The sequence below is a fragment of the Pan paniscus genome, chromosome 16, assembly GCF_029289425.2.
Source record: "Pan paniscus chromosome 16, NHGRI_mPanPan1-v2.0_pri, whole genome shotgun sequence".
NCBI lineage: Eukaryota > Metazoa > Chordata > Mammalia > Primates > Hominidae > Pan > Pan paniscus.
The window spans coordinates 56,995,468-57,022,498 of record NC_073265.2 but is presented as its reverse complement, the minus strand read 5'-3'; the positions used below and the strand labels follow the sequence as shown (position 1 = coordinate 57,022,498).

The following is a 27,031-nucleotide window of genomic DNA, read 5'->3' as shown; positions in this document are numbered from 1 at the left end:
GTTCAAGTGATTCTCCTGCCTTAGCCTCCCGAGTAGCTGGGACTACAGGCGTGCGCCACCACACCCAGCTAATTTTTGAATTTTTAATAGAAACGGGGTTTCACCATGTTGGCCAGAATGATCTCCATCTCTTGACCTCGTGATCCATTGGCTTCAGCCTCCCAAAGTGCTGGGATTACAGGCATGAGCCACTGCACCCAGCCAATACTGTACTATACTTACGAGATATTACTGTTGAGGGAAACTGGGTGAAAGGCACACAGGATCTCTCAGTATTATTTCTTACAACTGTATGTAAATCTAAAAATTACGTCAAAATAGAAAGTTTAAAAAGAAAAGGTAAGGGATAGGGACTATTTTTAAACAATTAGATGAGGCCTAGATTCTTAGCAGAACTCTGCTTGTATAAGGGAGAAGGCTGGCATAAATACTCAACTGGAAAAAAGTTAAGGGCCTTTTGCTTAAAAAAATATTCCTGAGGACTACATTTTTGCCTATAATTCATAATTAAAGGTGACAGGGGGACCTGACAATAATGTGGTGGTTAATTCAGACACTGATAAGGCATAACATAAAATACTGTGTAAAAATGATACAATCATTCATTATTCATTCATTCATTCAACAGCTTTTGTGGGCATCTACCATGTGGAACGCAATGAGCCTGGCATTGTGGAATGGCTGATACTTAATCCATATCCTCAAAGAATTTGTGTATTGTTCAGAGGGATAAGATGTACATCCCTAATAACCAGCCCTGCAGGATGGAGGAAGTGGCCACGTGAGACTGCCAAAGCTGGGCACTCAGGATGAACAGGAGGGCACTGAGGTTTTGGTTCAGTTTGGCTGGCAGATGCGAGTTCACAAACGAGGGTCATGGGGCGTAAAGTAAAAGAGTCTGCAGCGTGTGAGATACCTTCTTTGCTCTCCTACTTTCTTCTTTCCTCTCTCCCAGACAGCACCTGAGGGTGGGAGGGACCTTGAATGTTGTAGTCTGGGTCCTGTTCCCTTCCCCTTATACAAAACAGACATTCCTTCAAACCTTATGCATACTGGCGGTAAAGCAAAGGAAGATGGGACAACCTCTCAAATATCTCAAGGTGTTGGCTGCACTGGTGAATTCTGAGGTCAGCTGTACTGTGGTTGGATTAAACCAGCATGGCAAGTTAAATGAAATATGGCCAGCCCTGTAACTGTTTTTTAATAGCCCACTTCTAGACTTACGGTGTCAAGCCACCAAGCCAAAAGGTGTTCAACACCAGAAAATCACCTGTAGTCTGACCAATATTGAGAGTCACACTCTATATTTTAAAAGTAAATCTTTTAATTCATGTCTGACGTTCCTTTGCCCTGGCCCAACAATGTCTACTCTTAGGCACTGGGATTCATACTAATTGGCAAAGCTCTATTGGATCACTGCATTCTATCCTCAGTGCTGGGATCAAAGGTCATTTGTAATTCTAGGGGCTTCATGCCCAGCAGGATAGCGTTTTGCCTGTCAGACCCCAAATTGGTTTCTGATCCTCCACTGTTCACTGCCTTAGAGTAGCATCTTTATGACACAACTGGCAGAACCCATAGGGCAAATCTGTACTTGCTTGGGGAGAAAATCGAGTTTGTTTAAAAAAAAAATCTAAAAAACAAAAAAAATGAAAAAAAACTGGACCCTCACCTCTAAGGATCTCCATAGAAGCTAATCTTCAAACCAAAAACAACCTGTCCAAGGTGCAAACTAATGTGAGATTCTGGGAAATCAGCTATATTTTAATATTTTAAAGGTCCTCAATGTACATATCTGCTGTAACAGAATGTAGACAGGGGAGAAAAAAGCAGTCACATGTTATCAGAAGGAGAAAGGTGGGAAAGAGATGAATAGGTGCTCCTGGTCCGAGAATGAGTCTCGTTTAGAGTGTGAGTAGCCATAACTACATAGCAGATTTGTACAAATTCAATCAATGCTTGTTAAAACATTGAGTTTATTTTAAAATGTGGCCACTCCATGAAGGAACAATCAGCATTTGGACTCTAAGTGTATTTTTGATTTCATGATGCAGATAGAACTGACCTACTTCTCGGTGTGTTACAAGGGAAAACATCAGGGTGAAAGCGAGGCTTTGAACTTAGGAAGGCTGGCATTTGGCATACCAGAGAAGAAAGCCTCTAACTCCGCTCAGCTGCAGAACAGAAAGCCCGCCTTTTACTCATCCTACTCCACATCAAGTCTTGAGCAGAGAAAGTGAAAGATGATTCAATTTCCACACTGGCTCACCCCATGCTCTGGGCTGCCAGGCGTGACAAATTACATGTGTGGGCATTTTGGTGTGACGTTCTGTCCACTGGGTCTGGGCTGACAGTAGCAGCTCATTTAACTTGTCTCAGATGGGCCTGGAACCACGGGGTAAAGGCCTGAATTTTTGCCACTGAAAGGCCCATCCTACCCATAAACCCTTTAATCAAGGAGAACCAGCTGTTAGCCAAGTGAACATCACTACCAGATGGCTTATAAAAAACAAAATATAAACAAACAGGTCTAAAGGAATCTGTCTCTGGGTAACTGAAGTTTGAGATTATAGAGATTTTTTTTCCTATTTTCTTTTTCTCCTAAATGTGTTTTGGAAGTTCTTCAGTATTGGGATAAAAGAGAATAGAAACGATCTTTGTCATTAATGTCAAAATGGATTCTTCATTTAGTCTGCTTGTTTTGTTTTTTTGTTTTTTTTGTCTGTCATTTAAAAGATTTATATTTACTTAGAAATGTTGTAAACATATGGTAAAGAGCTTGGTGTTTTATTACATTTCTTGAAAATAGGTGAGTGGAGAAATGGAAAATAGGTTAATCTTTTAAACTGTATTTATAATTGCTTCCTTTCCAAAGCCAATGAGCATCTTTTTTCTCTTTTTATTTTAGGTCTCTTGTTGGTCATCAGCCATAGTGCACAGCATTTTTTAGAGGTGCCTACATGAACAGTACACACATACTCACACACTAACATCCACATACATCTCCCTTTTCAGTGGCTTAGGCAGAGCAGCAAAAAACATACTTGTCTCATACCGAAGGGATTTCATTTACAAAAGTAAAACCCGTTATTGTCCTCTTTCTCTGCAGCCTCCCAATGCATTTCTACTGCTTTTCATAAAACACTGCTGCAAATAATCAAGCATGACCACTGACATCCACAAGATTGAGTTTTAGGAACCATTAAATGAGCTCACCCTCGTGGGAAGTCTCCTGCTCAGGCTGGTCTAAAGGTAATTATTCAGCAATTCCTACCTGTGCTTTTACCTTGTTCCTATACAGTGTTTGAATTTCATACACTGGTCAGGTCAACTTTTTTCCTCAGGAAAAGTCCAGCTATACAAGTTTGATCCAGTACCTAAATTATAATGTTAATATACACACTGGCATTTCACCTGGTTCTACAGAAGTGCTGATTAAAAGCACTCTTAAAGGTAGATCATAAATTATATTAAAAACAAAACAGAAAAATCTAGGAGAGAAAAAAACCCTTAATAGGTGCCTAAATGAAAAAAAATTGATCTTTTCATAGATAAAGAGTTAAGATTGAAACATCTGAACCACATCCACACACTGTTGAAGTACAAGAACCTGGCAGGTTCGTGTCCTGAAAAACCAACAAGCCATAACACTATCAAGTCAGACTCTGAGAACTCACTGTAAATCCAAAGTCCACATCACCACACTGTATGTCCTCCTGAATGTTCACTCGACTGTTAGTTAAAATAATTACTGCCATTTGCCACCTGCACTGCCAGCTACAGATAAGGGGGGAAACAGAACTACCAGTGGCTACGTGTATGAGTGTTGGCTGTATTTGCTTACACATTTTTAAACAAATTCAAAGGCTGCTTCAGCGGCAATTCAAAGGCTGAGAATTATACGTGAAACTGTGCTATAGTTGGTTTCATAAAATAGACAGACAGAAGGGAATTTAAAGCTGGTTTAAGGAGACACTACACCAGTTTAAAATTAGTTACTATGAGGGGAACAAAGGGAAAGAGGGAGGGAGGGAAGAAGAGGAAATGAAAAAAATAGAACTACATACTGTGAAATGAACAAGTTCAGTTAGAATGTTCATCAGGATTTGGAAAATCATAATGCCATCTGCTACTCTGGACCTCAAAACATCAGGGATCTCGTGGGCCCAGACGCTTCCATTTCCAGGAGGAAGGAAGGAACTTACACTCCCTGGAATGCTGCCTCCATTCTGGAATGGAGGCAACACCCCAGCCGACCAGTTTGGAATCTCTTTTGAGAACATTTGTACTGCTCACATACACATTTTCCCTGGTTTAGAGAAAATTAACAGCCGGCAAAACGATTACAGCAACTCGGCAGTGAAGCAGAGCAGTGCCCCCAGCCCAAGCTGCTGGGTAACTGACCCTGGCATCCAACTTGGGCTCAGGGTGTGTAGGTCCCATCATGGTGGATTAAATGAGCATTGTCCTATGGCTGGGTAAGACTTCACAATACAGCAACACATGTTAAATGACAGCAGCCAAAACTGGCCCCACCAGGCAACTGCCCATTCACAGACCGCTATTCACAGGCCTCCACCACCAAGAAATTAATTCATTAATAATACATCAGGCTTCATGGACAATTCAAAGGAAATAACACAAAGCTACTTGTTCAATGACTGCCTAAAGATGCAGAATTTTTCCTGGTTAAAAAATCCCCACAAATCTAATTGACTTACTAAATCAAAATTATGGGGATGTTTATGTTAATATTTTGGTTAGTAAAAAAGAAGAAATGGATAAGGTCTATTGGCTGAATTCACTCAGTGCCACTTGGAAATAATAAAAATATAGATTTTTTTTCAGCAATAGTTAATAAAATCTAATTTTATATAATTGTGTGTTTAAAAAAACTTTTTTTTACTTCAAGTGACTTTGTACATCCTTCAGACTATGAGGAAAAAATTTTCTTATAACTTGTTTCTTCTGTAACATTTTGTATTCACTTCTTTCTTATTCCTCCCTTCTGACAACTCATAAATATGAATTAAATATAATTATAAATGAACAGAACATTAACTTTTGGATTACTGCTGTGTTTTGGTAGAATGTTAATGTCATTTCTAAAGAAACAGTTATTACCAATAGAAAAAGTAATTACTAAAGGAATCCTGGCCTTAATGCTAACCTATTTTCAATTTTCAAACCAGCCAAACTGAATTAATTTAAACACACTGGACTTTTCAAAGAAGGTATTAGATTTCTAAAGATTGCCTTACATAAAAGAGGAATATCAGTTTTCAGGATCTCAACTATATATTCCCAACACTTTGAAACACAGGTCTAGTTGACAATATCGCCGAAAGGACAGGATCATTGTGTGCATATGCTTGTATTAACTTACTGAGTTTCTAATGCCTCAGTCGTTAACTAATACAAGCTGCATGCACCATGAAATCCCACATCACAAAAACCTGTTTGTGGGAGTGGTTGGAGTTAATCACTATAGTCAGACACCGTGGGTCTGCAGGTCCTGTCTCCCTTTAACCACCCGCAGTTATGTGCTGTGACAGGAACAGGCCATCCTTGGGATGCTGGGAATAGGAGTGGGATGGTGTTCCTTTTACTTCTTGCTAACTTCAGAAGCCAGAGTCATGGTAAAGTCTCTAAGGTAAAAGATGAGTGGATATTATTTCCTCTGAAGTTGGTTAATCCCATTTTTTCTTTTCTTTTCTTTTCTTTTTTTTTTTGAGACACAGTCTCGCTGTGTCATCCAGGCTACAGTGCAGTAGCGTGATCTTGGCTCACCGGAACCTCCACCTCCCAGGTTCAAGAGATCCTCCCACCTCAGCCTCCTGAGTAGCTGGGACTACAGGCACGTGCCACCATGCTTGGCTAATTTTTGTTTTTTTTTTTGTAGAGATCAGGTCTCACCATGTTGCCAGGTCTGGTCTCGAACTCCTGAGCTCAAGTGATCTGCCTTCCTTGGTCTCCCAAAGTGCTAGGATTACAGGCGTGAGCCACCGTGCCTGGCCTAACCCCGCTTTTGAATTTCTGGGAGGTATTATTAGGCAATCATTCTTGCCATCAGCATCCCCCACCCCCCAGCACCGGCTATTTTCATACCCCAGTGGCTTCTCAGGCACCCTGCCTAGGAATGAGTAATTCTACATGAATGAATTTTTTAAGATAACACATTTAAGAGCCAAACTTATTGTATTTCAATAGAAATCTTTCTAAAAGGATTCGCGCTCCTCCATGCCAAATTAAACAGAATACACAGAATAGAATTCAATTAACTGAAAGATGTGCGGTCATTCATATAGACAGCAAAACTGAACTGAGTTGCAAAACACGTATGCCCTTTGAGCATGTCTGCAATGCTAAGTTGTCTTCTTTCACAGCTTTATAAAAAACCTCTTCCTTTGATGCCAAAATGTTCAGTGGTCACTTTGTACTTTCTTCAAATCAGTGATAGTATAATGTAAGGAACCTTACCCTTTGATTGTCACTCAGTTTCCTTGTCTGTAAAATAGAGTGTTGTGGGGAAAGAATGTGACAGGAAACACTGTGTAAACCACAAAGGTTAAGGCTTAGACTTCTGAATTCTGGTAGAGAACCATATCTATTAGCTAAGTATCTCCTCATCATATATTCTCTGTCACTTTTTGGATTTGTATTTCTGAGGTCTTGAAAAAAAAGTGTTGAGATTTATGCATAAATGTCATTTGATGAATATTTACAAGAGCCTATAGGATGTTAGGTGCAGTACTAGGAAGACAGAAATAAAATGTCTAGGAACTTAGAGTCTAGTTGTTAAACTCATAATTGAATCTGGAGCAGGAATTAATATAGTTTTGAATGAGGTGCTCGGTGATCTCCCAAGAACAGAATGCTAATCATCTCATCCCTTGAAAATGCCTCTCTTTCTGTGTGCCCCATCTCAGGAGAGTACCACCATGCACCTGACTGCCCAAGCCCTGAGATTCATCCCTGACCCTACCTCCCTACCCTTCCTTATATCTAGTTATTTACCAAATGCAGTTAGCTCCATCTCCTAAATACCCTTCAAACATGCTAAGGCTGTCCTGATTAAACCCCTCCAATTTCTGATCAGAACTACAGCTTCAATGTCCTTTCTAATCCATCTTCCACAGCCCTACCACAGTGTAAAACACAAATCTGGCTATGTTGACCTCTTGCTTAAAACTCTTTCAGTCTCCCCATCCTCCCTCCCCTACAAATACCTCTAAGCATGGGGTATAAAGATCCTTCAAAATGTGGCCCTTGGTTTATATCTCATAATACTTGCCCAAACACCCCAGCCATACTGAACTCCCTGCAGGGGCCTCAGATCTCTCCAAGGCTAACTCTTATTGGCTATCCTTCAGTCTCCTCTCCTCTGCAGAGCTTCCCTGGTAGCCCCCATCTCCTCCACTGAGTTCTCTCCTCTGTGTTTCCCCAGCACCTTGGCCACACTTTAATTATAGAATTTATATGGCTACAAACATCATTAAATACCATATCGTAAATACCCATTTATGTGAGTGGTTAAAATGATAGTCACTGTGGTCCTCCGAGAGCCCAGGCCATCAAGTCTCGTATCACTTACATTACCTGCAGTTTAGTGATCTGCATATATGACTGTTTACTTGTCTGCCTCCTTGACTAGAGTAGCTGCTCTTTAATGGTGGAAAGAGCATCTTATTCATTCTCTATCCCCGGTACCAAGCTCTGGGATTAACACAGGTTTACAGAATGACTGTTTGGGCTATCATCAGTAGTTTTCAAACTATAATCTATGGAACTCTCAGTTCTTTTATGCAGGTGTGTGGGAAAGGGGGTGGAGATCTAAATCTCCCATACTCTGACCAAACCAAAATAGCTTCATGTTCATCTATTTTATAGGTTGGGTTTTTGAGCAACATAAAGGGGTCAAGGGCTTTTAGAAATGTGTGAAAATCAACTATTGAATCAATGGGAAGACATAATCTGATTTGCAAATGTCTTCTAGAAATACTATTTTTATGCAAATAAAAACCACAATGAAATGTCACCTCAAATTTTGTTAGGATGGCTATTACAAAAAGTCAAAAGGTAACTAGGGATGGTGAGGATGTGGAGAAAAGGGAACCCTTATACACTGTTCATGGGAATGTAAATTGGTACAGCCATTATGGAAAACAGCATGGAGGAGGTTCCTCAAAAAACTAAAAAAAGAACTACACTATGATTCAGTAATCCAACTTCTCGGTGTATATCTAAAGGAAATAAATCACTATCCTGAAGAGATATCTGCACTGCCATGTTCACTGCAGCATTATTCACAATAGCCAAGATAGGAAGACAACCCAAGGATCAGTCAATAGATGAATAAAGAAAATGTGGTATCGATACACACACCAAAATGGAATCTTATTCAGCCTTAAAAAAGGAAATCCTGTCATTTGCAACAGCATATGAACCTGAAGGTTCAGAGAGATGAATATGCTAAGTGAAGTAAGTCAGACACAGAAACACAAAAACTGCATGATCTCACTTAATATGTAGAATCTAAAATAGCTGAACTCATAGTAGCAAAGTAGAAGAGTAGTTACCAGGGGCTTGGAGGGTGGGGGAAATGAGGAGGTGTTCGTCAAAGGGGACAAACTTACTTTTATAAGATAAATATAGCATGGTGAGTATAGTTAATAATCCTGTATTATATATTTAAAATTTGCCAAGGGAGTAGATCGTAAGTGTTATCACCACACACACACACACACACACACACACACACACAGTAACTGTGTGTGGGGTTAGATATATTAGCTTGATTGTGGTAATCCTTTCACAATGTATATGTTTATCAAAACATCACATTGTACACCTTATATATACTTTCTATTTGTTAATTGTACCTCAGTAAAGCTGGGGAAAAATACAACTTTCACATTCCACAAGGCACAACTGTATTCAAAACTTATGTGTATCTTTACTTTGTCTCTTATTTCTTTCTTCCTGTTCTTGATCAAAGAAAGCAGCATAAGAAGAGGGTGAGAGAGAGAAAATGTTGCCATATAGGGGCAGTCTCCTTCAATCAGGAACAGGTGGTTTATCCTAGAGTTCATTTGGAATGCATATGATACTTAAAACACAGTGTCCCTTGTAGGAGCACTGTAACAATGCCAGGGTTCTGGGCCAATAGAGAGATAGGACTGTGGCAAGCCACAGCTCTAGGAAAAGGGCCTTCGTGCCCTAGTGTGGGGGAGAAATGCTGGCTTTCTCCATTAGGTTTGTAGCTGAAAAATGGGGATCAACGGGAATGCCACAGTGAGGATGTGGGGAGGACAATGGAAAGAGGGTGGACAATTGAGTCATGAGCAAGAAGACAAGGAAGGAGCATCCTTGCTGTGGGGCCTGGCCTGGGGTCCCTGATGATAAGAAGGACTAAAGTGGATTTGCTTAAGATGGAAACAGACTTTCTTGGCAAAAAGCCCTGAATTCAACAGCTCATCATTACAAAATCCCACTTATAAAAGTCTATGTCTTCTGCAAGTTCTTATGACTCTATTTAACCATAAAACTTAATGAAGACATAAGACAGCCTCTACTGTTTACTTATCTGTCTGGCTGGCATATGCACATCATTATGGTGGTCCTAAAAAGAATCATTATGAATAGGGACAATCATCTACCCCACCAAACATCTGGACTCACAAGAGGCCTCACATGGACTCTTCACTTGGACATGGCTCCCCTGATGCTTTCTAGAAATGCTAGTGAAGATGACCAGTGGTGGAAGGAGGCACTGTTTGATGCCAGCCCAGGCCGGATGCTCAGTGAAGAGGATGGAGGTTAACCACATAGCTAGACACTTCTACCTATGTGAGTCAGGCAGACTAAGGGGCAGCTAATATTTCTGTTCTAGAAGAGGGTGACACTGAACAAAGGGGGATGAGAAAATGGAGGACTGGGAAAGGGAGGAGAAAAATAAGGGAAGAGCCTACTTTATAACAATGTTACTAAAAAGCTTCTAAAAGCCGGGAGTGGTGGCTCACACCTGTAATCTTAGCACTTTGGGAGGCTGAGGCGGGCGATCACTTGAGGTCAGGAGTTTGAGACCAGCCTGGCCAACATGGTGAAACCCCATCTCTACTAAAAACACACAAAAAAATTAGCTGGGCGTGGTGGTGCACACCTGTAATCCTAGTTACTTGGGAGGCTGAGGTGGGAGGATTGCATGAACCCAGGAGGCGGAGGTTGCAGTGAGCCAAGATTGTGCCACTGCACACTCTAGCCTGGGCAAACAGAGCAAGACTCCATCTCAATCAATCAATCAATACTTAATAGCTAGCTTCTAAGCTTCTCCCTCAGTCTCATTTCTCCTACTACCCACCTTAACAGAACTGTCTTAGAAAAAAATACAGATTTCAACATGTCAAACCTTCCAAGCATATCCCTTGGCTACAGGGTAACACCTACGCTTTTTGGCATGCATTTGAGATGCTCCCTGTATTTTTTTCTAGCCTCACTTTGGGCCAACCATTAGTCTTCAAAGCTGCCTCACACTTAGATACCTATGGTGGTGTCCCTCCCTCTGCTGGGACAATCTTCTCCCCACTTTCATTTTGTGAATATCAAGGTATTTCCAAAGCCCAGCTCAAGTATCATCTCCTCTCTGATGCTTTGTTAGCTTCCCACATCATCCAACCTTGCACAGCACTGTTTACATAGCTTTATTATAGTTTTTAACATAATGAATCAAATCTAATTCATGAGTTTGTCTTCCACTAGATCATGAAGTCATCCAGCACAGGGATTTATCCCGGCACCTGGCAGAGATCACGGCCCAAGCAGGAGCTCAATAAATGTCCCTTGAAGTAAATAAAAATACAAATTTTTCTAGCTGTGGTAGTCTTCTACGAAATGGAATGTGGTTTAAGTGTGTCTTCTCTTTTCTTCTGCTGAAGCCCATCCTATCCAGCCAAGCAACTAAACACAGGCCATCACAGAGAAACTCTTTGCTTTCTATTTTTCTCTTTGACATTTAAAATTTAGATAAAATTCACAAAAAATAAAATTCACCCTTTTAAAGTAACAACCCAGTTCCAAAATATTTCTACCACCCTAAAAAGAAACCTTGTACCTGTGACAGTCATTCTCAATTCCCTTCTCCCCTCCAGTCCCTGGCAATCACTAAGTCATTGACTTCCTGTCTCTATGGACTTCCCTATTGTGGACATTTCATAGAATATGTGGCTTTTTGTGTCTGGTTTCTTTCATTTAGCATGTTTTCAAGGTACATCCGTACTGCAGCATTTATCAGTACTTCATTCCTATTTATAGTCCAATGTGAACTTCTGGATTCTTTGTACGTTTGGGCTATTATGAATAATGCCACTATGAATGTTCATGTATAAGTTTTTATGTGGACATATGTTTTCCATTCTCGTGGATATATACCTAGAGGTGGAACTGCTGGGTCATTTAATTGTTCTATTTTAGCTTTTTGATGAATGGCCAAGCTGTATTCCACAGCAACTGTGGAACCATTTTACATTCCCACTAGCAATTTATGTGGGTTCCAATTTCCCCACATTCTTGTCACCAATTGTTATTTTCTGTTTTTCTTTTCTTTTTTTTTAAATTACAGCCATCCTAGTGGGCATGAAGTAGTCTCTCATTGTGGTTTTGATTTGCATTTCCTTAATTAATTGTTGAGCATATTTTCATGTGCTTATTGACCATTTGTTTATCTTCTTCAGAGAAATGTCTATTTAAATCCTCTCCCCATTTTTAAATTGGCTATTTGTCTTTTTATTTATCATTGAGTTGTAAGAGCTCTTTATATATTCTGAATACCAGGACTTTATCAGATATATGATTTGCAAATATTTTCTCCCATTCTGTGGGTTGTCTTTTCACTGTCTTGATAGTGTCCTTTGACACACGAAAGTTTTTGATTTTGATAAAGCCCTTCTTTTGTTTTTGTTTGCTTGTGCTCTTGGTGTCATAGCTAAGAAACCATTGCTAACCTAAGGTCATGGAGATTTACATCTATGTTTCCTTTTGAGAATTTTGTAGTTTTTACTCTTACATTTAAGTCTTTGATCCATTTTTTGAGTTAATTTTTGTGTATGATGCAAGGTAGGGGTCCAAATTTATTCACATACATATGGATATCCAGTGGTCCCAGCACCATTTGTTGAAAAGACTATTCTTTTGCCACAGAATGGTCTTGGCATCCTCATCAGAAAACAACTGACCATGCATATATAAGTTTATTTCTGGACTTTGAATTCTATTCCATATGTCTATCCTATACCACTACCATACTATCTTGATCAGTGTAATTTTGTAGTAAGTTTTGAAATCAGAAAGTATAAATCTTGCAACATTGTTTTCTTTTTCTTTTTTCAATGATTGTTTTGGCTATTCTGAGTCCCTTGTATTTCCATGGGAATTTTAGGATTAGTTTATCCATTTCTGCAAAAAAGCCTACTGGGATTTTAACATGATTACATTGAATCTGTAGATCAATTTTGAGAGTATTTCCATCGTAACAATATTAAGCCTCCCACTTCATGAACATAAAATGTCTTTCCATTTCTTTCTTTCTTTTTTTTTTTTTTTTTTTTTTTTGAGAGGGTGTCTTGCTCTGTCACCCAGGCTGGAGTGCAGTGCTCTTATCTTGGCTCACTGCAACCTCCACCTCCTGGGTTCAAGTGATTCTCCTGCCTCAGCCTCCCGAATAGTGGGGATTACAGGTGCCTGCCACCCGACCCGGCTCATTTTTGTATTTTTAGTAGAGATGGGGTTTCACCATGTTGGTTAGGCTGGCCTCGAACCCCTGACCTTGTGATCCACCCGCTTTGGCCTCCCAAAGTGCTGGAATTACAGGCATGAGCCACCGTGCCCAGCCTGTCTTCAGTCTTTGTACTCCTGATAGTGACCTTAGCAAAACTAAAAAGTACCATATGAAATCAGCACTTTGGGAGGCCAAGGTAGGCGGATCACTTGAGGTCAGGAGTTCGAGAACAGCCTGGCCAACATGGTGAAACCCCGTCTCTACTAATAATACAAAAAATTGGCCAGGTGTGGTGGCGTGTGCCTGTAGTCCCAGCTACTCGGGAGGCTGGGACAGGAGAATCGCTTGAACCCAGAAGGCAGAGGTTGCCGTGAGCGGAGGTTGTGCCACTCCACTCCAGCCTGGGCAACAAGAGCAAAACTCCATCTCAAAATCAAAACAAAACAAACAAACAAACAAACAAAAAACACCGAAGACAGATGGTCAGGTTGTTGGGACAAAAGGTAGCCACCAACAAGAATGAGGAGTGCCCATAGAGAACAGAGGCAATCACAAGAGGGCATAGGAAAAGCACTATGCAGAGCAGTACAGCCATGTAAGGCATGTTAGCCTGGGGGCAAAGGGCTCTATACACTTCAAGAGGCCCGAGAATATCAATGTCAGTGCCAAACACTCTGGCAAAATGGTTGGTAAAATTCAGTGAAAGAATAAGGTAAACCCCACACAATTTTACAGCCCTGGAGGGCATCAATACATCAAAGTTTACGTTCAGTACCATGTTCAGAACAAGGGACTAAGTCATTGAGAAAAGGTTAAATGATATTCACCACACTCCGTCAACAGGCTGCCAAGAACAAATAGATGTTAGAAACATTTCTTTCTAAAAATGCAAATTTCTCATAGCTGTCAGAGCTTACAGTCATAAATTTCAGTTATCTAGACAATAGGGGCCGACTTATTCCCCAAAGATATCAGATGGCTAAGGCTTCAGGTACACATAGACACACATCACTTATAAAGAACCAAAGCACTTTACAACGCAGGTATTCAGGGACTTAGGGAGGACCTGATTACATAAGGACCTTAAGGTAAGAAGTTCTGTTGAGAAGCAACTCTGAGGCACCAGATGATGTCTTCAAGCTGTCACTTATACCTGAGCTAGCCAGCGACAATTCAGAGAAATGCCACCCACCAAAATTTACTTGGACCACCAAGATTTCTGATTGGAGCTCAATTCTCCTGTTACTTTGGCCACCCTCCCAGTTCCTGATCTGTGGTCTGAGTTTCATGGTCATGGTTCTTATTCCTATTTAGTTTTTGGTGTCTTCTGTTTGGACATCTGGTAGCTAACTCTGGCTTTGTTCCATGATTCCACCTCCTGACTCCCAGAGTGGCTCTAACATTCATCTTTGGCCACTCCAGGACTGGCTCTTGCCCACCTTAGTGGTGTTTTACTACATCTTCACTCTTTGCCAGGCCATAACAGGTTAAGCTGAATCCACATAATAAGAAAATATGTTACACTGGGCTTTGCGATAGCTATTTTGTATGTGACGCCAAATATACCCATCTTGTCTGAACTTCCCTCAGGGGAAGTAATTTTTGATCTGACTTTTCTCTAACAGGAAATAGTATATACTAGCAACAGATACCCACTTCACAACGGGGTAAATCCCACTCCCAAGCAGTAAAACGGCTCAAATCCCAACTGGGCATATTCATTCACAAATAAAAGGTCTAAAAGTCAGATGCAAATGAAGATAGCTAGCTAATTGCCCTGTGGGAACTAAAGGGGAAGACTTAGCCCTGGCAAGCAGTTAGGGAAGTTTGAGAAGTGGTTTTCAAACTTATAATGTGCAGAGAGTTACCCGAGAAACTAGTAGATTCTAGGCACGATCCCTAGAAAGTCTAATTCAGCGATCTGGGCCCAGGAATTTGCATTACAACAAGAGCCTTAGGTAATTCTGATGCAATCAGTCCTTGGTCCACCCTATGAGGAACACTGCATCACAGCAATGAGAACTCTGACAGACACATAGGACAAGTGCAGTAAGTACAGGACCCCACCAATCCTTCCTTTCCGAGATACTATGATTCATCTTGTCTAAGGCAGGTCATCTGGCCAATCCTTTCCTAATACTTTTATTGCAGAATATCAGCTCAGTTCCAAGATCAACCTGGTTTTAGCAAAGGCAATGTTCATTTCCCAAGTTTCCACAAGGAAGATGGTTTTAGAGTAAACAGGAATATGTGTCTAAGTTACATTTTTCTCTTGACTAAGAAAGAAATGCTATGAAGAAAAATATATCATTTAAGTTACACATTATTGTTCTTCATCAATCTTCATCCCTTAAATAGAACATCTCCCCATGGTAATTTCAAAGTCTCATGATTTTGCCCAAATTAAACAAGTAAGATATTTTAAATTGAACAGCAATAACTGTTACTTTAAATAAGGAATGAAAATATCTATTTGATGCAGAAAACATTCAAATGAGAAACACACATAGTATTGGTGAGGAATGCCTTTACCTGGATGTTCTGATGCCTAGGAGCCTGGCAGACCAACGGTAGAGCCCAGGAAACACAGAAGGCTGTGCACGAAACTGGGTAGGCAAGTTTCCCCGGACACTTCCTCAAGCAAAACTGGAGGGGGACCTCAGGAAAACCAGTTAAATTGGGAGGATTCTGATGGGGATAGTAGGCTTTTGGAATCTAAGATAACAGAGGATATTGATGAGCTATTAGATCCAGGAGGTCTGTCTGATATTTGAGATAATGGAGCCTCCATTTGTTTCAGGACGATGCCTTCATTTTTACATCAACATGGATTATGGCTTGCAGGGGATATATGGACTGACTGATGCAACCATTAAGGATGTTAGAGCCCCACTCTTACTATTATTGTGATATGTGTGTGTGTGTTTATTTTTTTCCTAGGAGGATCTTTATTTTTTCTCCCAAATTTCATAACTGGTTATGCAGATGTTTGAGAGGAATAATTATGAATTACAATTTTTTTCTTTCAAACTTTCCTATCTGAATCATTTACTGCCTTCCCTCTCTAATTACAACTGTTTTAAATATTATAAAATTAAAGTTTAAAAAATAAACATTGCTAGTAGGCAAACCCAAGCCCCAAAAATCTCAGTTTTTAAAGAAAATGTTAATGTTTCTTGAAAGCCTTGTGTATTATAAGATTGATGGTTTACAGAAAAGGAATTTAAAGTCAGAATAAGAAGTAGACAAAGTCGATTGAGAGAGAAAGGCAGGTAGATTAGCACCATGAAGGCAAAGGAACAGTGGAATTCAATGAATAAGGATGATCAGAAGTAAGCTCAATTAAAATGTGAGAATACAGGTTTCCAGCTACTAGAATACACAAGATGTTAGGGACATATTCTGAGAAAAATGCCTAATTAGGAAATTAACGCTGAACTGTTGACCTAGAGTTTTTGAGCCCTTTTATCACTCTGATATGCTTTGGGTAAATAACTCAAGGCAGGCAAATTTCATCCAGCTTATGCTTGCTCTTCAACTCTGACCCTTGCCTACTGAATGACTTTAAATAACTGTTGCAGAAAAAAATGATATCATTTTAATTTCCAGCTCCATCCCCATCTGGCCAGGGAGAGGGTCAATTAATATTATTGTGTTTTGTCTTTAGGGCATCTGATGCCCCTGAGGACCAGCCTGCGGGATAGTCTGTTTTTGCAGGGTTTCTTGGCCAGAATCAGAAGAGTGGGATTCAGGACAAGGCCAGTTCACGTAACACAGCTCAGAGCCATACAACACAACTTGCTCCAAGGATGTTGGGCATTGTGCTTCATTAGGAAACAAAATATAAGCTTTCCACACCATTAGGAATGACTTTAGGAGTGAAAGCACATAAGACGATGCCTCACCTCATCAACAATGCACTGCAGAAGCTGGAGAGGCTGCAATGGAAAAGAAGAGAGGAAAAAGTATTAGCCTCTATGCAATATCTTTACAGTGGAGTGGAAAGAAAAAATCATTAATGCAATAAAATATAGCAAGATTAATCAACAACAGCAAACTCTTATAAAAACATTGATGCTCAGGAGGTTCTATTATTTCTAATGGTACCTAATCTAATACAGGCAGTTAAAGGTTTGCATTTTCTTCAAAATGCAATTTGCTAAGTTTAAAACAAGGCATTCAAGCATGCAAAGGAAGCAGCCATCAGGAAAAAGAAAAGTGAATTTTTTTCTGAACTCATAAAGCTTACCATTAAAGATCCCTGGTTTTTCTGAATCTGAAAAAAGGCAATATGTAATTAGCATGTCATAATCAAAATGACTCACTTGGACACATTATGATCACTGAGAGAAAATTATTGCATTGCTGGTGGCAATTTGTGGGCATGTGTTAACACAATTTACATAATGAAAATACACAAATGTTAATAGCTCGCTTCTCATTTATAGGCGAAAGTCAGCAGAATGTTAATTTCACACAACACTTTTTAGTACCCTCCAGGTTGTATTAGAATAGGGAGAAAAACCATAATCCATTTCAAAAGGCTGTTTACGATTCAGATATAAATAATGTTTTATATTGCTAGATTGTGAACACTGGGCTTAATGTTGCAATCATTGCTAATGTTACGAAGCTCACTCTTTTTAAATTAAAAACCGATTTATTTAAAATTGAAATTAAATCATAGTCAGAAATTAGAATTTTGGATTCCTGCCAGTGTCTGCTCACAATCCCCTATTTTGTGAGGAAAACTTTAATTATGTAGTTGAAGTATTTGCACCTAACTTAGGAGTGTGGTAACGACTCCACCTTTTCCAAAGTTCCTTCTGCCTGTTTCCAGGGCAGCAATGCTCTCTGGGAAAATCAAATTCATGGAAGTTTCACACTGATTTTTAGGGAATAAAAGCAGAGTCCAGTAAGAGCGCATTTCTGATCAACATTCTGAAGGCAGGCTGCTCACACATTTAACACTGATAAACTGCATTTCTTACAAAGCTACTAAAACGTGACATAAAAATTAATAAAACATCCACTTAGTCATTAAAGTACTAAACACTTCAGTGCCTCCCCATCCAGGAAAAATAAAGCTTACAGTTATTATAAACTCAATGAAAATGAAACTCCAGGTACTACATTTTCTAACAGAGAACTTTTCAGGAACCAAATACTGATGGGTCAACTGTTTTCTGAGATAACTGGGCTCCAACCAGCTGGTAAAATACAGGGAAACTAGTAATAATCCCTTACATGTTTTTAAAGGTGTTTTAAAAAATTCTTTCCCATATACAAACTCATTTGATCTGCACAACCACCCTGAGTTTGGCAGGGATGATCATCTTTATTCTATAATGGGAAAGCTGGGCCTATTAGAGGACAGTGTCCGGGCCTGAGGCCTCAGCGCCAGGGTGTGGTGGTGCTGGGGCTCCTCCAGAGCTCCTTTCCTTCCAGCATCTGTATTACACCTGCCTATGATCATAGAGTTATTTGAAAACAACTGTATTTGTATACATTTATACTTGGTATGGTATTGTTGATAAATTATCCATTTTGACATGTTGGTTCCTCTCACCTAGACTGTGAGTTTCTCAAGAGCTGCAGCTATGTTTATGCATTTCTTTTGCATCCATGTGGCTGATCAGCACACCCTTCTTCCTACTGCCTGAGTGTTTTAAAAAGTGTTTTCCCATATATTTGTCAAATGAACACGGCGCCCACTCATTGCTCTTATTGGCTTTTCATCACTTCCTCCCCAATCACTACTTTCAGAAACCTCTGTCCCAGGTTGACTGGCTTAGTCTATGTTGATAGTCCCTGCTTGATGTTGTCCTGAATTACTGCTTCTTCTGGTTTCTCCAGTCCATGAGTATTTCCAGACAAGATTCTGCAGGTAAAGATTTACATTACAAGGGAAGGCGGAGCTGTAACCACCACCCGGAAGTGGTTAAGAATTTCAGTAACAAGCCAAACTACCTTTAAAAAAATACTGAAAAGCCTGGATAACCTCTCCTATGACATGAGGTATCTATGGAGTTTGCTTTTATTTTTTTTTTCAAGCACACACTGATACTCCCCCCACCCCTACATTCCTAGTAAGATATATCTACTTCAACAACGGAGTTATTTGTAATGAATAAAGAATCAGAAATCCATTTCTGACATCAAAGAGAATGTGTTTCACAAATTTCCAAGAGTCAGGGGGATGACAACATTCTCTGAGGAGAACATGCAGCAAACATTCTAAGTGAGAGGTTTTGAAATGAATTCAGAAATGGATTATGAAACACTGTCCCCAGAAACATATGAGTTGTGTGAATCAGATTAACTGAGGGGAGGAAACTTCCTCATGAACTGAGGTCTTAAAGTCTCTAGTTTGCCCTATTTTGCAGGTTAAAAGCTTAGTCTAAGTCAACTTAAAACTGTACTATTTATGCTTGCTCTTCATTAAAAGAAAGAGAAAAACAGCAATATCAAAGTCTTTTTTTATAATCTTATAACTATACTGTTTTGCCCAGGTTTTTAAAGAGAGACGTTATCAGGTTTTATTATACAGTTTTGATAGCAACATATTATATGAAATCATCTTCATAAATTTTGTATTAAGGTAACAGTGCCAGTACCTGAAATTGATTCAAAATGCTTAAGATACTCAATTACTTTTTAACAGTTACACAATGCAGTGACTTATATCTTCTATTTCACAAGAATTTGATGATGCAACATCATTGTAATTGATTCATTTTCTCAATTAAATAAAGCTACTGTGCTTTTCTTTATATGAATGCCACATAGACCATAGAGTTAGATGTATTATCTCCTTTTTCTGTCTCAGATATATTGCCATAAAGGCTGTATTCTGTTCCTCTGTTAATTCCACCAGAAAATTTAATGCCACAGTCATATTTTTAAAATTCTGAACTGCCATGTACTTGGCTGTATTTATATTAGGCATATTTTTCACTGCTAAACTCTTTGTTGTTTACCTTTTTCAAGATCACATTACTGTATAGGCACAGCAACCATAAAACAGATCCAAACAGTCAACCTCCAGTCATTGCCTCTGCTTTTGCACACAGTTCATGAAAAAGTGAAGCCCCTAGTTTATAGCACATTAAAAGTGGAACCAAGGGTCCTCAATATAAAATGTTGGCTTTGTGAATGCCTATCTTTATTCTGGGTCTGCCTTCCAAATGCTTAGCTGTGAGAGCAGAGTTCAGAGGAACGCAATAATATTGTTAGGGCTGATGTACTGCCTGCACCTCACAACATATGAAATGCTGTTTATAACTAACTTGTCCAAGCCCTCATTCCTGCTTATACATTTTGCGTGTGTTGAGTGTTTTCTATGTCTAACTAGTACTTTGGGACAATGAGAGAACAGTAATTGTTCCAGTCACACGCTTTGTTAATCAGTCTCTAGAACTAGTTGCATTTTGATAGATGAACCTCTTCCCTTTTCTGGGCATAGATTTTTTTTTTTCTTTCATTAGCTGTTAGATTCAAGATTTAAAACCACACTTAACAGGATAGTTACGTCTCATTCTGATGTAAGGCAGACTCTTATGTGTTTAAATGGGGAAGAATGACTTCATAGAAGGCAGCCACAAGTACCAGTTAGGTCTTGGTATTATTATAGTAACATTTATCATATATTTCCTTACAAGAACCATCAGTTAGCAATTAGAAAATTCTTATAACATGACTTATGACTGTGAAAAATGATGCTAGAAAGGAAATTGCCAATGTAGAAGTTTGCTTGTGGGGCCTCAACTATTTAGCCAATGGCTCTGGTGATAAAAAGCAATTTTGGAAGTCTCATTTTATGCTTTGCTCTCTGTAGAGGAGCTTTTTACATAAGTGGTAAAACAGATCTTGCTACCAGCCCCTTTTACATTATATTCAGAGGCACAATCAGAAAACTAAAATGAGTCTACCTATGTAACTTAGAGAAGACACCAGCTATAGCTTTCATTTTCTCTTTTACTCTCTGAAATTATGGCTTGCCCTGCAGCTCTTGTCTGGAAGATTTATGTGTGACCTAGGTCAGATCTTCCAATATCAGTTGACAAATTTTCTCTTTACATATTTACTGCTTTTCAAGCTTGTATTATTTTCTCTTAAATAGAAAGAAGAAATATAAAATTAAATCATATGGTTGGAATTTTTAAAGAATAGCATTTTCATTTGTTGTGCTACTGGCATCACATTCTAGCTTTCAATGTTGAGCTCTTTATTCTTTTTTTTAAAACTTCAAATTTTAGGAGCTGTGGCTATTTTGCAAGGACTCTCTTTTCAAATCAGATGCATTAAGCTATAACCCTGGCTAAATATAAACAGGGATTATGGGAAACTGAGACATTCATATTCTAAATGAAGAATTATGATCTAAAGTATTTATGAAAGGAAGGAACCCCAGAGATGATCTAGTTCAATCTACTAACTTTGCTTTAGGGAAGCTGAGGCTCAGAGGGGAGCAGCGCCCAAAGTCATAGATAGTGCCTGGCCTGACCCTGACGGCTGGGTTAGGAGACTGTCCACTGTGAGGAAAACGCATGAACTCTGGAGTAAGAAAGACCCCTGGGATTCTAGTCAGATGCCCATGGTCCCCAGAAGCCCCCTCCCTTCAGTGGGGCTTAGAGCTCTCATCTACAAAGTGAAGGAATGAGCTAGAGAAGCCCAAAGATTCCGTGAAGCCAGAGCTTCCCATTCAGGAGCCATGTTTATTTTTCCTACCCAAGGGTAGGTACCAGCAATCAATCTAATTTTATCTGGCACTGTGCTGGATATTAAAACTTAGGGACATACAACCTCCAATCCATTATAACTTGCAAAAACAAAGTGTCCATATCTCAAAAAGCCTTCAATGAGAAAAACAAAACCACTGCTACATGATAAGCTTTATATACATTGCCTAGTACCACTAACTTAAAGAGTTCCCAAACAAATCACTTTTAAATAAAGGAAGAGAACGAAATTTACTCTGGCTAACTACAAATGGGACTTTTGGCAAACTGATATGTGAAGATACTAAATGCATTCAGAAACAAAATAAATGGATAATATATACTACTTCCAATAATTTCAGGTGAACACGTATAATTCACTTGTGCAATCCTATCTCCCCTGTTCATCAGCCTCTGTCCTTGCTCAAGTTCTTATCATGTCTGTGGGTCTATTCGTATATTTTCACAGGACCTAAAAAAGTCACAGGAAGATTTACCAGGCAGCTACTCAATAGGTTATAAGAAGGAACCAACGATTCTCGCATTCAAAGATCTACTCACTGGCACCTTCTCTCTGGCGCAAATCTCAGACTCCAGCTGGGGTGCTGTATTCAGGAGTGACCAGTTTTGAAAAGCAAAAACTACATATCCCTGAATTTAGCAAGCAGCTAGGTGGGACAGAAAGGCTTTAAGATGCCTACAGGAGGGCACATCTCTGATGGGACCAGACAGAAAATCATCACAGCCATAAATTAGTTTACTTGGCCTCACTGCTTCCTGAGTATCAAGGACAATGCATTTTCACACAAAATACAACAGCTGGAGCATTGAGGTACAGCGAAACATTATTCATTTGCTGGGTCTGCCAGTCAGTGAGCAGGAAAAAAAAGGACCTGGCTGCCAGTTCATACTGTTTTATCCTTTGTGTATTTAAAATTGACATAGCTCATGTCCCACACCACATAGGTGTATAAGAGCCACAGTAAATCTTCCTGTTGGTAATTGCACATTTTAATGTTTAGACTTGAATTTTGCAAGGAAAGCAGGGGCATAGAATTGTAATTTAAAATGATTAATGTGAATTATAAAATCTTTTTCCTGATGGTATGAGGTCTGTCCACAGAGTCCATTAAGTACCTAAGTTTTGAAGATTTTAGACATTTGCCATATCAAACTTTTCTCCTTTCTTTGTCCCAAAAGAAGGGTGGCCTTATTTTAGAATCCAGTTTAAGAATATTAATTGTGTGTGGAGACATGGGAAAGGGGCAGCTGGGGGAAGGAGGTGTTGCTTTTTCTGAGAACGGTCCTTTAGACTACTCTACTCTTTATGGTGAAATAAATCTGCTACAGCAACATTTTAATGTTTCAAAATGTCTGAGAGGGTTTTTCCAGAGCTTTCATTTAGTTTGCACCTCTCTTAGCTTAAATCCTCTACATGATGTTGGAAGTCACCTAGTACAATTCTTTGCCTAATGTAGAAATTCACTTTATAATATTCCAAACATATAGGTATTCTGTCTTTGCTACAAGACTTCCAATGATGAGATTCCAATGATTCTCTTTTGGGCAGATTAAACTGTTAACAAAGTTCTTTCTTGGCCAGGCGCAGTGGCTCACACCTGCAATCCCAGCACTTTGGGAGGCTGAGGCGGGTGGATCACGAGGTCAGATCATGACCATCCTGGCTAACACGGTAAAAGCCCATCTCTACTAAAGATACAAAAAATTAGCCGGGCGTGGTGGCAGGCACCTGTAGTCCCAGCTACTCGGGAGGCTGAGGCAGGAGAATGGCATGAACCTGGGAGGCAGAGTTTGCAGTGAGCTGAGATCGTGCTGCTGCACTCCAGCCTGAGCGACAGAGCAAGACTCCCTCTCAAAAAAAAAAAAAAAAAGTTCTTTCTTATTTTGAATCCAAGAAGTATGTCTTTCTGTAAGATGTGCCCATGATCTGGAGCTATGGCATATAAGTTTAATGACAGCTCTTCATATATTTGAAGATAGCAGTCATGTCTCCACAATGTTGTCTTTCTTGAATGAACATCCCTGTTTTCTTCCTTATGATCAGTTGGTATTTTGGTTGCCCTCTATCCTTCTCCCCTTTATTACTAAGGATACTCCAACAACACTCCCCCACCCCCAAGAAGCCCGTGTGTTCCATGGGAAGATGACTTCACCCCCAGCTCTAGGGTATGGTAGGTGGTTCAGGCCTAAATTAGTCAGCAACATCTAAATCCCCTGGGCACAGGGAGTTGAACTGGTCCAATGAAACTGCAGCCTAAGGCCTTTGGTTGCTTCTGAGGAAAAGAGACCTGCTGTTCCCCTCTCAGACAGGAAGTGGGTTGCTCCAGGAACCCCAATAACCATTCTTGGTCTGTGAAGGAAGAAGCCTACTAAGGAGAGAACCGAATATGAATTGCTGAGTCAAGTCCCAGCTAAAACCAGCAAGGAAGACTAGGCTTTACAGTCATGCAGTCCAGTTATTTCCCCTTGTGATTAGGGCTCCTTTGAGTTGAGTTTTCTGTTACCTGGACGTGAAAGCTGCCTGAAGAACCCAGGCATGATTTCCTATTCTCCACCACCACAGTCACCTTTCTCTGAATTTGTTTCCATATGTGTATGTTCCTCATAAAGTATGACACCCACACCTGAACACAGACCTCGGATTGACGGGCTTAGATCACTATGTTTTGGACCTGATACACCAGACAGCCGAGACTCAAGGAGGCTAAAAGTGCATTCACTTTTTTTTTTTTTTTTTTTGAGACGGAGTCTCACTTTGTCACCCACACTGGAGGGCAGTGGCACGATCTCAGCTCACTGCAACCTCCACCTCCCCGGTTCAAGCAATTCTCCTACCTCAGCCTCCTAAGTACCTGAGATTACAGATGCATGCCACCACGTCTGGCTAATTTTTGTATTTTTAGTAGAGACGGGGTTTCGCCATGTTGGCCAGGCTGGTCTTGAACTCTTGGCCTCAAGTGATCTGCCTGTCTCAGCCTCCCAAAGTGCTGGGATTATAGGCATGAGCCACCACGCCAGGCCATGCATTCACATTTCTGATAGCCTTATCACACAGTTGGCTCAAACGAGAGAAGACCGAGAAGTATATAAATCTTACTGAAAGAAGTATATAAATCTTTTTTATATACTGAAAAAGAAATCTGAGACTGAAAAGGAAACACTTTTTTTGTTGTTGAGACAGGGTCTCACTCTATTGCTCAAGATGGGGTGCAGTGGTGCAATCATAGCTCACTGCAGCCTTGACCTCCCTGGACTCAAGTGATCCTCCCACCTCCGCCTCCTGAGTAGCTGGGACTACAGGTGTGTGCCCATGTGAAGACAAGTTGTCACATATCCTCAGAAGGTGTTATGCTCAGGTATTCATGCTGGCTGGATAGAGTGGGAGGATGGGACATGGAAGAAAAGAAAGGGGCCAAAACAATTGATTTAGAGCCTCAGGATTTCTGTTCTTGGTTCCCTCTGATTGCAAACATGTAAAAAGTAAACTTGGGCTACATAATTACTTTATCGATTTCATATATGTTTATTAAGTCCTTATGCTATGCCAGGCATTATACTAGACTCTAGGACCCAAAAGATGGATAGAATACAATTGTTGGCCCAAAGAAATGAGTGACTTATTAAAGGTTCCTGAAACCTAGTAGCAGGGCTAAGATTTAATTAAGCACAGGGCTTGGACTCTCCTCTAAAAGTCACTCAGTATTTGGACAAAATACAAGTCTCTGGAGTTTTGCTTTCTTCCCTCAGGGCTCTATAGATTTCTAAGACAGCTTCCCCCCATCCTTCCAACCCCTAAAGCTCCCTACCACATGGTAATGTTTCTAGGCATTGTAAGAAAGGTTGCTGCATTAGTTTTGGTTCCACATATCATTGAACATTTTTTTACCATGATATATTTGGATGTGGCCTACTGAGATTTTGAGATCAGTTGTATTGCAGCCAATACATGGTTCATATGGGATAAGGAGGGAAATAATCTTAAAATTGGCCAGGTGCAGTGGCTCATGCCTGTAATCCTAGCACTTTGGGTGGCCGAGGTGGGTGGATCACCTGAGGTCAGGAGTTTGAGATCAGCCTGCTCAACATGGCGAAACCCCATCTCTACTAAAAATACAAAAATTAGCCAGGTGTGGTGGCACATGCCTGCAATCCCAGCTACTAGGGCGGCTGAGGCAGGAGAATTGCTTCAACCCGGGAGGAGGAGGTTGCAGTGAGCTGAGATTGCACCACTGCACTCCAGCCTGGGCAACAGAGTGAGACTCCATCTCAAAAAAAAAAAAAAAAAAAAATATATATATATATAGTCACACACAATCTTGTGAATTAACATGTGTCTTACTGGCTTGACTGTAAATGAAATTCAAAATAGATTTAAACAAAATAAGTCATGGATCAAGAATGAACTGGATAAAGTTTGACTTACTTTATCTTTTTTTTTTTTTTTTTTTTTGAGACAGGGTCTCACTCTGTTGCCCAGGCTGGAATGCAGTGGCACGATCATAGCTCATTACAGACTGGACCTCCTGGGCACAAGTGATCCTGCCTCTTCAGCCTCCTGAATAGCTGGGACTATAGGCATATGCCACCACACCTAGCTGGTTTTTAAATTTTTTGTAGAGACGGGGTCTCCCTGTGTTGCCCAGGCTGGTCTCAAACTCCTGGGCTCACGTGAGTCTCCTGCCTTGGGCTCCCAAAGTGCTAGGATTACAGGTTTGAGCTAGCACACCTGGCTCCAATGTTTGATATTTGATTCAGAGTTTTACTTCACACCTCCCATATTTTGATATAGGTACAATCAGGTTTCAGTAAACTTCAAGGAAGTAATCGGGGGGAGATGGTGATGAGCAAGAGGGCTGAAGGTGTGGACAGGAGGAGGAAGCTGCTCATCCAAGGTGAAAGCAGACCATAGAAATATCCTGTCCAGCATTTTTCAGACTCTGTTTACGAAATAACTCTAGTTCAAATAAGGTATTACTTAGATGCATTTAAAAATTACCAGATAGAAGCAGAGCTGCTCGTGTGGTTGTGTGTACATGTGTGTGTGGGTGGATCCCCATCTCCTCTATACACTGTCTACCCACAATTCTGTAAATCACTAACCTAGGGCATTTCCATCATTTTCCAGGTGAGGAGGCTGAAGTCCAAAAAGAAAGAAGGTCAAGCAACTAATAAGAAAAGCCAAGACCAGAACTCAGGTTAGCTCTGTGCGTATGTTTGGGTAGAAATCATATACTGTCAGTGACTTAATTTGTCACTTGTCAGGTGTGTCATTTGCTGCCTCCTATGCCCTCTACCCTGAATCACTGAGTGTTTCCAGCTGCCTGGCTACCAAGAAGGCATAGGGCTATCCAAAGAGCAGGGCCTGGAAGGAGGCCTTTGGCCAGGAACTTTCTTTTGTTTAAAGGATTTTACCAACTAGGCCTGGAGTCCAGGTCGCCTCATGCCTTATGCCCAGAAGAGTGCTCTCTGCAACTTGTTTCTGAACAGAAAACAAAACAAGACAAGCTTCATTACCCCT

At 40.2% G+C, this 27,031-nt stretch overlaps 1 protein-coding gene across 13 annotated transcripts in view; it reads right to left on the bottom strand.

Annotated features, from left to right (window-relative positions):
- MAP2K5 (mitogen-activated protein kinase kinase 5) overlaps positions 1-27,031 on the bottom strand; it is a 267,047-nt gene that overhangs the window by 41,993 nt on the left and 198,023 nt on the right. For 4 of the 13 annotated variants that reach the window (XM_063596751.1, XM_055098503.3, XM_055098504.2 and 1 more), the window contains 3 exons: positions 17,022-17,048; positions 16,678-16,710; positions 15,305-15,487 (listed from right to left, as the gene is read on the bottom strand). In XM_063596751.1, coding sequence (XP_063452821.1) covers positions 15,305-15,487; positions 16,678-16,710; positions 17,022-17,048 — 243 coding nt within the window. The remainder of the gene's footprint in view (positions 1-15,304; positions 15,488-16,677; positions 16,711-17,021; positions 17,049-27,031) is intronic. The other 9 variants (XM_055098505.2, XM_057299879.2, XM_063596752.1 and 6 more) reach the window with 3 other exon arrangements.